Source organism: Chelon labrosus (assembly GCF_963514085.1).
Source record: "Chelon labrosus genome assembly, chromosome: 8".
In the NCBI taxonomy this organism is placed as follows: Eukaryota; Metazoa; Chordata; class Actinopteri; order Mugiliformes; family Mugilidae; genus Chelon; species Chelon labrosus.
Genome location: NC_140358.1, coordinates 15292287 through 15309038, shown reverse-complemented (window position 1 = coordinate 15309038; position 16752 = coordinate 15292287). Strand labels below are relative to the sequence as shown.

The window sequence follows — 16752 nt, the reverse complement described above, 5'->3', positions numbered from 1 at the left end:
GGAGAAAGGTCATGGAACAGGTAACGATTAGAGTAAAGGTAATTTATTCAAAGATGAACAGAAGAAAAAGCTGAAGGAAAAAGCTGCAGGAAAAAGAATACAGATAAACAGCTGAGGGGTGAGCAGATACACGATTGGGTGAATCAAAGAGTGACAGGATAATTAAAAATCAAATTTACCGGGTATCCATTCTGTCCAGCCTTGCCCTGGTGAGGTTAGACATTGAAGCATGAAGCACTGAGACAAGTTTGAACAGAAACCAACAGCTGCACACAACACACTGCATTTACGTGAACTCACTAGGTCAACGTGTGACTCGGTCATTAACGATATAAAGAGTCGTGGCTGAGTTTCTACTGATTTATACAAAAGATTCAGTTCTTAGCTTCAAAACATAATTACTCTAGCGGAGTCATTTCCTCCATTTACATCTACAATGTCTGATCTTTGTGTTTACACTGAAAATCAACCGACAGGGAAAAAAAAAAACATATTGTTCAGTTGTTTTCATCGCATCTATTGTTCTGGCCAATATACTTGACTCAGACAAACGGCACTGACAGACTGTTACTTAGCGGAGTAGTGACTCTGCTCTACAGTTTTATGAGACGTAGCCGGTTTCATCCCATGCAGATTTGTGGTGTGTTCAGGAAAAAGACACAAAACACAGACAGTAATATCGTTCCCCGGATTTACAGCCGGATATTCTTCTGTTCTAATGTTTTCCGAAAAAGGGTTATGGTGCGTTTTCAGAGCATTCTGCATGTCTGATCAGTGCCACATGTGACTTAAAAAATAAGAATAAAAAACTTAAGCGGGTCGCTCTTTCCAGACAGGTCACAACATTTCAAACTTGAATATTAAAAGAAAATTCCAAACCTGAGGGCAGAAGCCGCTTTATGCAAAATGTAGTTTATGTGTGTTTGTGTGTGTTTTATCTGTGGAACGAGTGAGAATGTCAGCAGGATTTACTGAAACATCACCATGAAACACACACACACACACACACACACATCCACACACATGCACAGTTCCCCAGGTGGTCCGTTTATTGCCGTGCTCGGTGGATGCACATGTGTGAGTGAGTGTGTGACAGTTTGTGTGTCTCTGTGTGTGTCATGTTTTACTGCTGTGGGAGAAAGGATTATTTCTGGTCCGACCTGCAGCTTGTAGAGCAGCGTAAAGTGCACCGTGAGGGAAGCTATTCAGTGTGTTTGTGCAATTCCCAAACCTCTGTGTTTAACACTTCTTTAGATCTTTTTAATACTACCTGGACTGGATGAAACTGTACTTACAGGAGGCCCTGCAAGAGAGAAGAGAAATGAGGCATTAGAACATAAACACTATACATCTCTACAGACACATGAAGCACAGCATGTGTGAGCAACGCCAAACTCTGGCTTGTACAGCAATCAATTCCTCAGAACAGTGGTATGCAAGAAAAAAGCTGCACATGCAATGTGGTTCGTTAGATGATGAGTGTAATTAACCACCGAAATATGCTACAGAACAAGCTCATTAGAGACACTGCCAGTGCAGTTTGTGGTGAACCCGTTATGATAAACAGACTTCTGGATAATGGGGAATGTTTCGCATTAGGATATGAAGTCATGTAAAGAGTTTCTTCCTTGAGAAGATATTAGACGGAGGGCAAGCAGCGAGTGAAAAGGTTGGGGTGTGCTGGCAAACGGAGTGTCCCTTTAAACTATGAAAAAGATCTCTCTGAGATTTCTCCGCGGCAGTCTCTCAGATGTGACTGAAGCGCTCTGATGTTGAGCCTCAACAGCAAAACGTTCATTCTGCTTTTCATACGTCGCCTAACCAAAAACAACAGTAATGATCAAAGAGCTCCTCTGATTCTCGTGGTTTCAGTCCTGATGAAATATTCTTATAAAAAACAGTCTGGGCCGAGGGCACTAATAAACCAAATAAACCCCCTACAAACTGAAAATATAATTTCGCTGTTATAAGATTTTATATAAGTTATTGGTTTATATGCATTTGATCTAAATTTAAAACCAATTTTGATGCTGATTTGTGTGCTTGTTAACGCAGTTATAGTGCACGGCTCGATTTGGAGTAATACCACCAATGCAGCTCATCAGACTGAAAGCAGAGCCCCCTTTTAGGGGTGAATATCTGTGGTGTTTCGTTACCATTTAAACACACAAAAACTCTCGCGAACGTGACCAAAATCTGTGTGAACCTTGACGTTTGGTGTTTGAGTCAATGGAACGGGTGAAAAAGGAGAGCGAGGAAAATGATGAATGAGGGGTGAGAAGGTGAAGAGAAGAAGAGGAGAGAGGTGTAGGGGTTTATGAGGCATGAAGACCGAGTCAATCAAGTTTAGCTGTGTCTAGACGCTTCAACAAGGGCCAGACAGTTAAGTAAACAAACAGACCCTGGCTGGAGAGCCACACAGAAAGACCAGCTTTAACCACTGCACTTGAGACAGGTGTGTATGTGCAGGCTAATGGGAAAAGAAGAGGAAAAAGGAAAGAAGCAAACTGAGAAGACAAATAGAAAACAAAACAAAAAGAGAAAGGGTGACAGTGAAAGCTGATTTTAAGATGCTTAACTACTCCGTCTGCCGTCTTTCCTGTTATTCAGGTTTCTGTTTCTCTTCTCCGCTCTCATTTGTTTTTCTGAGAGAAAATTCTGGTCTTGTAAAAAGCTGTCCCGGAGTCATCAGCTAGAGGATGGCGCAACAGCGTGTCTGAAGCCCAGGCTGCAGCGGGCGGACCAGAAACTAACAAAATCGAGAGACAACCCAAACAAAACCGCATCGGCCCTTCAGACGCAGACCATCTTGCGACAAACACTGAGCGGCCAATAGGACGCAGGGCTTGGCCCAAACTTAAGTAGCGAGCCTCTTCAGGATAAATCTCCCACGGAACACAAAGTGGCAGGAAAAACACACCATCCTGGTGAAAAATAAAGCCTTTTAGCTGACCTGGATTGCTTCCTGTGATTTATGTCGATTAAGAGTTGAACGGTAAACGGAAAATTGGGATTTAGTGAGAAAACCACCACTGTTGTGCAGAAAGTACCAAAAACACATGAGTCACAATGTTAAACTGGGTAAATCCCACATACAATGCAACGATGCTGCAAATACTACAAATACTCTCCAACAAGTATGATTTAAACTCTTGCTTGAGTAAATAATTTCTACAAACAGCAGTGTAAATCACAACTGGCTCGGGATTGAGAACAACAAACAGGATGGGGATGTCAGAAAGAGGCTGACTAACATACTGGATGGCTGGTGTTGATGACAACAAAAAAATACCAAACCTTTGGCCTTCTTGTCTAACAGAAAATAGGGTCTAATATTGAGTCTGTACTTGTATTTGATTCAAAAATCATTAGACCATTAGAGAACCTCCCCAGACATTAGATTCCGAAAAAAATAATCAAAATTAGTTTCAATTATACTACGCTGTTTTAAAAAGTGGGATAAATTTGGATATGACCTCAGTCTGTTAAGTAGAACATTAAAGCTTGCTGGTGATCTGTCACTTAGTCAGCATGTTCACACGAACAGATCCCATCTATTAAACATCCACAACAGTGAATCACAACCAGACTGGAAAGTTTCCCATCTGACACATATCCTGCAACACCTCCACTCCTACGGGTTTTGATAAAAATCGTCTCAAATCGTCGCGCCGCAGCTCGCTGGAGTCGACGCTTAATAAAAAACATAAAAAAAAAATCGGGATGACTCAAACGCGGAGAACATCCTCTTTATCTGTCGCCGTGACCTTTAGTTCGACGAGAGTTATATCCCTGCACCGTTCTGGTTCCTCGATGAGTGCTTTGCGGTTTGGATGGAAAGAAAAAGCAGCGTCGTAATGGTGGGTCGTGATGTTGGCAAGGGGGACTCTCATTAGGCCCGTAGTACTACAGCTGCTACCGCTCAGCGAGAACGGCTGACATCTGGGCAAAGTTAGCGCAACCACATGGCCGAAGTTAGCACTATGTCGGCACAAATAGGGAGGGATGGGGAGAAGGGCCAACTGCAGCCCATCATCCAGCGGCCCGGCTCGGATCACTGCCTTTACCAGCAGTCGGCTCAAACTTATCACTCAGTCACCCGGGGAAAACAGTGAGAAAGAGAGAGATGAGAGTGTGCGTCTTCCAGGAAAAAAAATGAGGAATAAACAATTAAAGCAGGTAATGGGCGACTCTTACCAGGATCCCCTCTTCTTCCCATACGTCCACGTTTTCCTGGAGGTCCTGTGGAAACACAAAGACAGGGCAATAAATCCCTCAAGTCAGCACTGCAGGGATGAGTAGAAAACAACTGAGCATCGCTTGCTGTTTCACTGCCTGTGGTCATGTGTTGCCTGGCGTTAAAGTTGTATGAGCTGGCACAGTACATAAATGACATAAGCAGAGATTTGGGGTTCATCCAGCTCCTCTCCTCTCCTCTGACCCCGCAGTGACGCAGCTCGTACCACCGCCTTCACGGTAAAACGATTTCTGCTGTTGTTGGAGAAGTCGGGCAGAGCCGTGAAAAACAGCAGGAGGGCTGAAGGAGAAACAGGAGTCGATGTGGCCGGCGAGCGGCTCCTCTCGACCCCCTCTCCTTCCAGACCTCATGCGGCTGCGAGGCCATGAATCACGTCTACGCCGCTTCTGACTTGCGTCAGCGACTCGACCGGCAATTTTATACAGGTACCGCTGTACAAGTGCACTTGACCACGCCAAAAAACAAGTGCAGCTAGTCACGGCACATCTCTCGAGCTCTTGTCAAAGTGTTTTATTGAGTGTTTCCTGTATGATGCTGCTCATACAGGAAGAGAAGAGAAAACCAAACAAACGTGTAAGGACTGGACTACAGATGGGCTAATAGAACTACCCCCAAGATGAAAATGATTAGCTGTGAGCTTACAGGTTACATTAGAAATACATCGACTGTGTGGTATCCGTCCACTCCACTGAAGCTACACTAACAGAGGTCGGTGTAACATTAGCTTTGTCCTAAACTGTGCGTGCTTGTACGCTACTACACCGCATTTAGGTGTGTCTGACACGACGGTTAGGCCTCAGCCTCAAACAGTCCTGATTTTTACTTCATTTCCTCTTCATGGATAATCAGTTAGTGCAGTTATTTTTTTGTCTGACTTGAGCTTCAGTCTTTTGGCATGGCATAAATTATGTAGCCACCCAGTGGGTATTTACAAGGTTTTTGTTACACAACGAGCCAGCTGGAGCTTTCAAACAACATGACGCTAATGAAAGCTAGCTCGATACAGCTGTCATTCCAGCTTCCAGCCGAGTTGAGCAAAGACCCCTCGTTCATCTAACAACAACTTATCTTACTGTAAACTGAAAACGTCCCACGTAAAGTACAACTATGGAACTAAAGCTTCCGCTTGCCATTGGTGGAAGTAGCACCTTACTCCTTATGCGTTTCTTTCCATGTGTCCATCCTCCCCTGCACTTATAATGAAATGGGAACCATGCTGGGTTCCTGATGCTAAGTGGTTGTGGCTGCAGACATGTTTTCCCTATTGTCATTATTGGCGTTATTGTAAAGGCCTAATCACTTCCTGACTCCGCCAGCCCCTTTCAAAGAGAGCTCAGTCGGTGCTCGTGTCTACCTCTCCCACTTTCAACCTTCCTTCCCTCCGAACGTGACAGCAACAAGCTATTAATGGGCTCGCTGCTGAAGGATTGAAGAAACAGCAGAAAAAGAGTTAACTTCAACTCAATTTTAAGATTGGCCCTGTCTAATATGTTCCACTGAAACCATAATTTTACCTAACTGATGTTTTTCTTGCTCCTTATCTGATTCAATTTGGCGATTTTAGCTCCCAGGGGAACTTGCTGGCAAAGAGAAAAGACTATTGTTGCGGTGTAACAAAGAGGAATGAGCCCAGCTGTGCACCTACTACACCGAGTCTCATTTAAAATTTATGTCTGAGCCGTTTTACTCATTTAACACCTCTACACCTTCAAACCTCAGACGCATATGCCAGAAAATGCGCACTCTGCCAGCCGTGGAATTATTATTAATAGTCTCCATATTTCACAGTCGGCTCTGCTTCCTCTCGTTCAGCCTCCACAGCCATAAACGGCAGCGTGGAGATGCTCTACCGAAGCAGAGGCCTCTGCAGAGAGAGAGAGAGAGAGAGTAGCATTCCCCCTAGGGATGGAGTTGGGGAGATGCTAGATGACAAGCTGGAAAAGAGGGGGGAAAGGAATGTGTGAGGGAGTGGCAGGATGGGGAGGTAAGACAGTGGAGTTAGAGAAATGAAATACGACGTGCATAGAAGCAGGAACGTGAGGAAAAGATGGCCGTGATACAAGAGTAGTGGAGCAGAAATGGAGGAAGTCAGTAAAGGGATGGATGGATGAATGCTTTCACAACCCTTGTACATGCATGGTCAATGGGCATTAACAGTTCCTCCTCTTCGGGGATATGTTTCATAAGCTATGGGCCACGACGGCCATGCCTGCTCTACCTTTATTTGAGACATAAAAGGCAGCCGTCTGCACAGCGAAAAAGTTGGTCGCCAAATGCCGGAGGAGCAGGCGTCATAGTGACTGAAATGTAGGAGTGCAACTGGCCCTGAGTGGCAGAGTTGAGGGGGAACGGAGGCGGGCGATGACAGGCTGAAGTAGGACTGGATCGACTGGAGGAATTAATGGGAAAAACAGCAGCGCCGGAGAGCAGAGTGCATGCATGTTTCGAGGTAGCTCAGATTCCTATTCCAGAAGAGAACAGTCAACACGTATCCGAACGGACAAACAACCGTGACGTGACTTTGGTTTCAGCTCTCACTTCCTGCGTTACAGCGGCATGCCAGGGTCGGGAAATGTCACACAAGAACACCAAGATAGAAACAGCGCTTCAGAGAGAGCAGGAGTCTGGAGGATCATGTTTTACTCGACGTACCAGAAAAGACGAAAATGGTCGGCATCATAATTTGACTTATCCCTCCCTTCCTGTCTCTCTTTTTAGAGGTCCAATGCTATCAACATCAAAAAACTTTTTGCAACTCAAAGACAAAACAAGACTACATTTCCCCCAAATGATTGGTTTGCTCAATGTAAAGCAGATGGGAGGATGCTGAATAAGCAGACTGAGGAAAGATGAAAAAAGGGTTCAGTGCTCGACTGTGCTGAGATGGGAGGACAAGATGATGAGCTTGTCCTTCACTGTAACAGGTGTTGAAAAACTTAAAGAAAGACTAAGGGACCTTCACAAATGTCAGACAGTTAAAGAGATCTATGCATAGTGTCTCTTAGGAAAGACGGCGAAGTTGTCTTTCCTAAGAGACACTTGCTCGGCTGAGCACGTGGACAATAAAGAGTTGTCTGGGAAGAGCATGATAATGCGAAACCACACAATGAACTGCATTTGAACTGTAGATACAGTAAGTGTGTGTTTGCCTGAGGCGCTGCATCTCAGGCTCCACATATTTTGTTCTTCTCTTTATGTGGGGCTGGAAAGCATTCGAAGGTTTGTCTTGGAGCCTTGCGAGCAGACTAATTCCCCCCAATGGCCTTTTTTTTATGTTGTGTGAGAAAACCAAAGGGAAGCAAACACATACAGCGCCCGTCTTTAGTCTTTACATGTTTGTTTCTCTAAACGGGCCATAACTCCAAACTGACGGTTCACTGGTGTCAGATTGTCTGTGCAGGCCTGCGAGCCTAGTTTCGGCAATGTCTCCCGCAGAGCTGCTGTTAGTTGGACCACTGTCGCTGGCTTTCCACCAACCGGCCACGCTGAGTGGGGGGGGGGGGGGGGTGGAGCGCGTTGGTGTGAATGACTCTGATTGGCTGTGAAGCCTGGCAAACAAATGCACAGGAAGAGAAATGGAAGTGATGAAAAGCAAGCAATCAGGAAAATCAATAGGGCAGCCACAGAGGATTCTTCTGGTTTTTCATCTTCACCTCAATATTTTCACGATGACATGATCATCTTAAATGAAAAAAAACATGCACCAACTGATCATATTCATAATTCATTATCATAATTCAGGAGAGACCAGCACCATAAGACAGTTTGCAGCTCTTCCTAGCTTCCTAGCATCCCAGAGCATTAGCCTCGCTCTTCTGTTCTCCCTTTTTAAATGTCGAGTAACAACTACAGAGATATATTGGTGTTGTGTTTAACTGCACCATTTTAGTCCAGACACAGACGACATGATGCACGGTTGTGAGCGACTGGAGATCCTGCTGAAAAGTGCAACGGATCCGAGTGGAGCTGTAGCTGTGCCCGTGCATTGAAAACAAGCATCTACGCCAACTTTAGTCTCCTGCTCAAGGAAACCCACATCCATCCCTCCATCCTCCATCTGCTTTCTTAAAGCCGTAGCTCGGCTTGATTTAGCTACTGTGACATTTCTCACAAACAAAGTGCTTCCAGGGAACAAAGCGCAGGGATTGGTGGAGCGCCGCCCTCCACCTTCCCTTCTTTTAGGCCCCATTTTTGTTTAACCCAACAACTGGGAGCAATAAAGAGCCAACTGAACATAGCAGAATGTGATACTTTGAATGCATAACCACGGGACTTAAATCCATCCACCTATCAGTCCACTCTTCAAACACACACACACACACACACACCTCCACTGCTGCACTTCCACCCCTATATAGCTACTCCTCCTGCAACAGGGGAAAATTAAATTTAGCGAAAAGGAAGAGAATAGTGGGGTGGGAGTGCGGAGAGGAAGGGTGTAAGTAGCGAAGGTCAGCTTCTTGCCTCCATTATAGCTGGAGGCAATGTGTCTCTGTGGCACCACCTCTCTCTTTACTTTTTCCCGCTTAAGAATACTTTAAAATCTCAGTGGTACATTTAACTTCTTTAATTGCAATCACAAAAGCATGGCAGAGGGGTCTCTGTACATCCACACAAACAGCAAACATTAAAGTTTCCTACATGATGAGACAGGCATAAGATGCTTGGGCTGGACTAAAAAAAGAATCCAGCTTCAGACTCAAGATTGATTAGAAACATGCAGCCTTTGTTTAAACTGACCAAGTGAGTGGCTATTCTATTTGTCAAAGAAATGATTTAACTGCTCACAATAATACATCTGGGTCACTTGATATCGCTGAAGCTGTTTACTGATCAACAATCGTGAGATGTCCCCTCTTTGCCTTTTATTTCATCTTTGCACAGACGGGGACAGCTGTTAAGCGTCTTCGCCTGAAGAGAAAACTACTTCTCGATCGCCGTCTCCTGATCTGTCATCGTTTGCCTGTTTGTCCAGCTTTTGTTCCAGGGAGTTGGTGGACACATGCTGTGGATGTAAACAGCAGCGGAAGGAGAAGAAGACAACGGATGTGATTCACATGCCGATGATTCAGTCTCCAGCTGCCCCGCGTCTCACTTGTTCGGGGGGTCAGACAGAGTTCGTGCCTATTCGGCGTCTCAGTGGGTACCATCAGATAACCACAGTCAAAGAGGGAAGTTATCGAAATCCAAACTGAGCCTGTCAGTGCTTCTTTTATTAGATCTCACAACCTTGTTATCACACGATATCTAGCAGTGTTAATGAGCTTTTTTTAACATTTCACCAAACCTGACCATTCTATAGTGAAAAATGTGATGTAAAAAACTTAATATTCTCAAATGTGATCTTTCACTGGAAATAAAGATGGACGAACACTTTGAAGGACACACCACTCATAAGCTTTTTGAAGAACAGTTTTGTAGTTCAGTGAGGAGCAGCGTCACCATCCACCTGAGTCCGTTTGACTTCCAGCTAATAGACAAATGGAGTGTGGGTGAAACTGAGTGACCTTTAGGCATCCACCTGTCACTGAAGGGCCTGGTTATACATATACATTATAAGCTTAAAGTTATGCATAAGTAAAGGTACTTATGCATAACTTTAAGCCTTGACATAGTTCAAACGAGTGAGTTATATAAAGATTCACCACCTGTACAGTTGTCATAAATGTGGGATTTAAACATGGGGATATAATGGGACGGATTTGCTTTTGGATCCAAGTCTAGCTGTGGAACTAGAAGAGTGAATCGTAGGGATGTAACTTAGTATAAGATAATAAAAAAAATATTAACCCAGTATAATATCATAACTTTAATTTGCATCCATTTCATCAAGCGATCAAGTTACCTAAAACGCATCATCATCATGAACTGTCAGACTCTATAAATCTGTTCATGCACTCTTTGCATGTTGTGTGAGCTCCAGTTCTCCTCTGTGATTGTGAGAGAGATGCTATACAGTAAACATCACTCTGTTGTTCGTGCAAAGGTCATCTTTTATTGAGAAATAAGAAGACAACCTTCCTGTTTTAGTTTCAGCTGCAAGTGTTGCGTGACAGCAAAGAAGCTTTCTTGGACCTGTGAGAGACAGCATCTGTGAGAAAGGCTATGTGAGAGCGTGTTTGTGTGAGGGAACGGATGCCTATTTCATGCCAATGGGAGTGTGATCAACATATAGTTTTCTTGACACGGTCCGTCGTGGCTGAGCGACGCTGCAGTAAACCTCATGTGTATGCAAGTATGCTGTTACAGCTGCAGGGTTGTTTAGGTGTCCGACCGCTGTCCGTTACTCAGCTCTCTTGTGTTCTGAGGGTGCACAAAATGTGATTACGTATTTGTTCCTGGGTGCACACAGGTTGGGGAGTAAGAGGCACTGGCGTTCTGCATCTGGTCTGCTGTTGTGACGTCTGGCGGGTGGTTTGCGTTGAGTGTCGGGCTGGTGCTGAAAGCCTGCCTGGGTAGCCAGCGTGCGACACGCCTAACGAGAGGTGAAGGCGGGGACGGGCCTCACCCCACACACACGGACAGACGCAGCCAAAACAAAGAGACTGCCTTTGCAAAACAAAGCCAGCACCAGTCCATAGCAAAAAGGGAGCAGTGGACCAGAGCACCAACGTTCAGCAGCCAGAAGACAAAAGCTTTGTCTTCAGTTCCTACCATCTTACTTCTTCTTACTTATACACTGTAAAAGATTACAGCCCCAATAAATCATGTGAACTTTTTTCTTCTTTTTCACTCTAATAGTCATGACAAGGTTTTGATAGTGAACTGAGTTTTAAAAGTTTTCGAGGAGTGATATGAGATGAGATATGGAGGCTGCTGTAATTTTTTACATTTCTTAAAATGCAGATACCTTTGAAAAAATGCTCTACCAAAGAGGATTACACCATGTATTACAACGCCAGCAAAAATATTGGCACCAAAAGCGTAACGGATGGGTGGATTTTAGAACCCGTTTCCCGACCAGGAATGAATTCCAAAGATGCTGTTTTTGGTAGATCAGATTTTATTTTTCCATGTCTTCCTCCTCTCTAAATGGCCTAAGGGAGAGCATTATTTCAAACACCAATACCAACCTTTGTACATGATCAGTATATTTAACAATAAATGTTCCATTTTTGAACAAATGAGAAGTGAGTGGGTAAGCTTTAAAACTTGTCATTAGTGGTTAAGATGGGAAATCTGAGTAGAAAAAAAAGCATCAGTGCTCTCAACTTAATGTGGCGATTGATGTGAATATAGTTGTTTAGCTGTGGAGTGTGGAGAGTTGTAGTGAGGAATTGTGGGTTCATTTGAAAAGATAAAATGAGATAAAAATTTTTTCAATACATAATGTAAACCTAATAAGTTGTTTTAACTCATAGTATCAAGCTGAATCAAGAAATTATCATTATTTATAAGTTACAATAACTTTCGTGTCTTAGTTTTACCAACTCAATTTGTATTATAGTGTAGGAAAAAAAAACTCCCCCCAACAAACTTCGTAACTAGATGTTGTCCTAAACATTTGATTTCCTTTTGCAGGACAATATTCACTGTGAAAAGCCACTGATCTATTCATCCTGATTGCCGTGGGGGGCTGGATCCAATCCCAGCTGGCACTGGGAAAGAGGGAGCGCACATCCTGGATCACCAGTCCATTGCAACCCTATTTATACTTAGGAATACTAGTAAATGATAAAATGTAGAAAATGTCTGGAGTTTGTTATGAGCGCGAATGCATGCACATCCATTTAAGTGGGTGCAATGTCCGTGCTTACGAGCTGGTTACAGCGTGAGAATGTTTTAAGATGATATGTCTTTTCAGAAAATCCTCAGGTTTAAGAGGTTGTTTTCAAACAACACTTTGGTTTTAGAAAGTTTTTTTTCAGAGGGCGCCTTCGGTCTTAAAAGGTTAATTCAAGTGCATTTGTGAGTCTGTGCCCTTTTTTGGGGAAAGAGAAAGCCATTGCGTGACTGTGCTTTACATCAGTCGACACCAGATAAACAAACCCTACCTCGGTTGCATGTGAATCACACACTCGTGCACACGTTCGTGCACAACTGTGTGTTTGTTGATGCTGGTCGTGTTGGGAGGAGCTTGGTTCTGTGAGCACCGTTCAGGCAGTCCCCCATTTGCGGGGACTGCAACCACAGACGCTGGAATTTGGATACCCAGGAGGATTTTGAGAACACACAAATCCTGACACCTCTTGACAATCACCTGCAGTGTACGGGTTCAGCTCGGAATTAGAAATATCTGCACATTGTTCCTGTCATAGGCTGAGAAACAGGTCTACCATGTGTTAATGGAGTAGCACTTGTTATTGGCAAACCTCCTGCGACCAGTCGCCGCTCTCAGATGGAGGAAACCAGTGAGTCCCATGACAAATGGGAGATGTGGCTGAAGGCAGGGGACTTAAGCCATTGGTGCGATGCTGAGGTGAGGATGAAGGTTTTGTTTGTAGATCAAATTAGACTGGGGCCAACGGTGCTTTTGGACTTCCAGGAAGTCTGGAAGTGTCAAATCCAGTCCTCAGGGAGAGTAAACACGGGGGTTAACACATACTGGCACATATGTAGAACAAGGATTATAAAAGAATGCACGGGTCACCTGAAGGAGCATGAGCTTAAACGTGATGATATTGTGCTGTGAACAGGCAAAGTGCTGAGCTTTCTTTAAACGCATTTGGATAAAGTGACACAAGATAAAAGTATCAAGTATCAAACTCTTAAATGTGATAAACATCACCAGCATCTGTGAGCACAGTGGTAATTTCACAACCATTTTTTCAAGTGCTGGTTTAGTCCAGGGCCAGTCTATGTCGAATGGTGGTCCACAACAGGATAAAATGTTCTTTTATCTTGTATCCTTTATTCATTTATAAAATGTGGTTTTAGTTTGGCGTTCTGGAACGCGTTAGTGCAAAACCGGAGAGCCGGGCATGGAGAGAGCGGGGGTGGGTCTTCAAGTGTAAGGGCCCAAAGAGAAAAAGAGCACTAATCACCGTGACTTTAAACGAAAACTGCAGTATTTGTGTGTGTCTGTGTAATAAAAGACAATGTGTGGGCCACGGCTGAGGGAACATGGTGTGAATTCTCAAAAGGGGAGCTTTACTCCTACTTTAACCCTGACGGCTCCTCTGGAAAGAATTCCACCTTCTGCCTTTCCCTCGGCTTTCTTCAGACCAGCCTGGCCTCTCTGTGCAATGTCTGCCAAATGAAATCAAATTCAAATCTCCACCACCGTTTCTAACTCCCTTCTTCTTCACAGGTATCTCGCCCTCACAGTGCCCTTAGCCCTTACCTTAAGCTTAACTTCTTGTTCTGGTTTCTTTCTGCTATTTTTTCACACCTGAAACAGACAGGTCAATTACAGCTGCTTTGGAAAACCATGTTTTCCTAAAGCTTCCAGCCACGCACTAAGCAGTTCATGGACAACATGGGGCAGGTGGTTCAGAAGCTGATTACAAAGTCGTGACTTGGCTTGGCGTGGTTTAGCTTAAATGCCAAACATTAGAGCTTGGTACGTGAGGGGACTGAGAAAAGGCCCATTTAATGCAGCAATACTAGAAACAAGGTGAAGGAGCTCTATCGACATGTTAAGAGGACATCATGACCTTCTGTTCTGTGTTGATTTAATGGTGAGGAGGCAGGTTCTCACCATCTGATGAGAGGGACACCAAGAGCCACAGCTTTCAAGGGTAACCTCAAAGAAAACTGCACGTTGCAGGGATTTACAACTTCAGTTTATCCTCTAAATACCAGTTTAGCAGAGGCCTGGAATCTCCCGATGATAAGGAAATCAGTCTGATTGACCTGTAACCCAGCTGAAACCTGGTGAAACATGAATTGTCAGTTGCATCCAATGTCCAATGGAGCTCCAACAATCAACTTTGCGTCATGATCCTGCCTGACAAGTGGGGTTTCCACTAATTCTGAAGACACACCACAGATGCACGCCATAAACTGGACTGCATTCCAGAGATCAATTGGATTGAATTATCCTCATGAAACACACCTGAACTATAACACAGTGCCAGAGTATGCATCAAAGTATAGTCCATATTATGCTTAGCCCTATCTTAACGTGACAAAACATCCCAAATCGAGTAGAATAAAACAAAGCCTTCCGCTTCCTCTTTGAGCCAAAGAAAGAATCTCTGTAAACTCCAGCAACCTAAAACGCCTATTCCCATCAAGATTATCCAGTAATAATTCATTTCAAGAGCATGTGAGTTATTCCTGCATCAACCCTACTGGTTGGAGATCTGCAGGTTGTATGTACATTTGCCTACTGACAGAACAACAGACCCGTGTTATGACAGAGAAAGAAATTTGTAAAGTCAAAGTTGAATAGCTAGAGATAGAGAGCCCTCGGTGCACATCGTTAGTAGCCAGCAACGTCTTTGGGAGCCTCACCCAGAGGTTGCCAACTGAAGTCCCGGCCTGCATCCACAGCAGCTCCAACTGGGCTAGAAAAGGTTCAGGCGATGGAAACCATCACAAAGCAGGCTCAAACCTCCTGCTTGATGACTGCATGCCAAACCATTCATACACCATGCCTCCCTTTCCTGTTTAACTCCAACAACCTTACTTTATTTACTTTTCCACACTGTGACCACTTCCTTCAACTCAGAGTTTTATTAAACGAATATCTGCTTATTAAACATTTCTAAACATTATTTTTGAACACACTCTTGGATATAATCTAATTTCCTCCATCCCTTACTCACTTTTTTTTTTTTGCCACATATTCTCAGGTTTATCCTTCCACATAACCACCATCATCGCTTGCCTCTACCACCGCCACATATCGTCTACATTTCCCTTATCTCCATCGCTTCATCAGTCCGTATGTATCTGGGTGGACCTATCTACAATCTGCAAACACTCTGCTGCTGTCTCTGGTCTGGTAGTAATTATACTCCAATTCACTGCCCTCAGCGAACCCACTCCAACTTAAGCAAATAACCCACAATGCCATCTGATACGTGTGGATGAATGACCAATGGCTGAGAATCAACATTACTGTGGAATTACGATCCTCAGCCAATCACAGAACAGTGTGATTGATTGTGTGGAGCAGCTCCAAATGAGGAGAACATGTAAAATAAAAAGCAAAGAAGGGCCAAGAGCTGGTAAACAACTGTAAATATCTTCGCTCCAACAGAAAATTGCCGACGCTTTAGGCTTATGGGCTGTCTGACAGGAAAATGTCCATGTGGGGAAATATTCACATAGCTTCTAATCCACTGAAATACCATTTACTGTAGGACAGTGAGATGTGTAGCTACATCGGCACTCTGGGGGTCTTGGCTCACTGAAACTTGGACAAATCCACCATATGGACCTCTGATAAATCAACACATGTATTAATGGGACGCCATGGCTCAGTACTATTCTACCCTCTGTGTAACTGGGATGTCGCCAAACCTATTGTTGGGGCGAATATATTCTGGGCTTTCTGGTTAAATCATACAAAAATACAATTCAAAACAGCAAGTGGGTAGGGCACAGTAAGAACTGTCTTTGCAGTGTATGTAATTTTCCTGTAAGTTAACACACATTTAAATATACACTGTTAATTCTTAAAATCAACTCCTATGCACCTAAATGTTCTGTTAAACGCCATACGCCACTTTTTCTCTGAGCGTCTGCTGCAGCATGTTGTGACATGAACTTGGTCTGTCACTTAGGTCACCGCGGCTGCCTCCGCGATAAACTCTGTGGCATTTGAAAATGAGCGTTATCAGCTGCTACTATTAAAGATGATCGCCTGTTTATTTCAAAGGCTTAAAGATACAGGTGTGTGTAAGTAGGATGTCCTTTCAGAAAGCCTCAAGATATGACGCCATCATCTCCCTGCGCAGTGATGTTACCGATGCAAAATAAACCAATTCACTTCTGTGAGACTTGAGACCCGGGGACAGTACGCTGGGCCTGTGCTTGTGCGTCGGTGTGTTGTGCCCCTGTGGCAGGTGCAGCCTTGCCCCAGTGTGAACTTTATGGCACGGGGGTCGTGTGTCATGTTTATCCGATTGGTTGCACCCATATTTGGTCCAATAAGCCGCTCAGGTTCCTGGGGTCAGAACATGGCTGGGATGGCTGTCGAGCCTTGAACACAGCCGCTGATAGAATGGGATCAGTCTGATGTTTCAGCACGCGCTGAGTTTACGTTCAACCATTCAAATACCTGCAATGTATAATATCATCCTCAATAAATATCAAGGTAAATGGAGTTTGGCATTCCTCTGAGCAGATGGCCCTGAATGAAAGACCACCACTCTATGGATTGGTGAGTGAGGATCTTCGCAGTTGCCTGTGTTTGTGTGTGTGTGTGTGTGTCCCTAACCATCTTAGTTTGTGTGTGCCCCGACAGCTGCGACCATGATAGATGGCTGACACAGCTGATATGTCTGATAGCCTTCGTGTGCAGTAATGAAAGTTAAACACAGCTGGGAGCGCATGACAGAGGTATGTGCCATTCACCGCCGTGGACCAATCGCATCCCTGCG

At 44.2% G+C, this 16752-nt stretch overlaps 1 protein-coding gene across 1 annotated transcript in view; it reads right to left on the bottom strand.

Annotated features, from left to right (window-relative positions):
• The window catches only part of LOC311491886 (uncharacterized protein), a 117506-nt gene that overhangs the window by 27259 nt on the left and 73495 nt on the right, over positions 1-16752 (bottom strand). Inside the window, exons 3-5 of the mRNA XM_084549947.1 lie at positions 4198-4242; positions 1296-1303; positions 180-206 (exon numbers count right to left, since the gene is read on the bottom strand). Of these exons, the coding sequence (XP_084406073.1) occupies positions 180-206; positions 1296-1303; positions 4198-4242 (80 nt within the window). The remainder of the gene's footprint in view (positions 1-179; positions 207-1295; positions 1304-4197; positions 4243-16752) is intronic.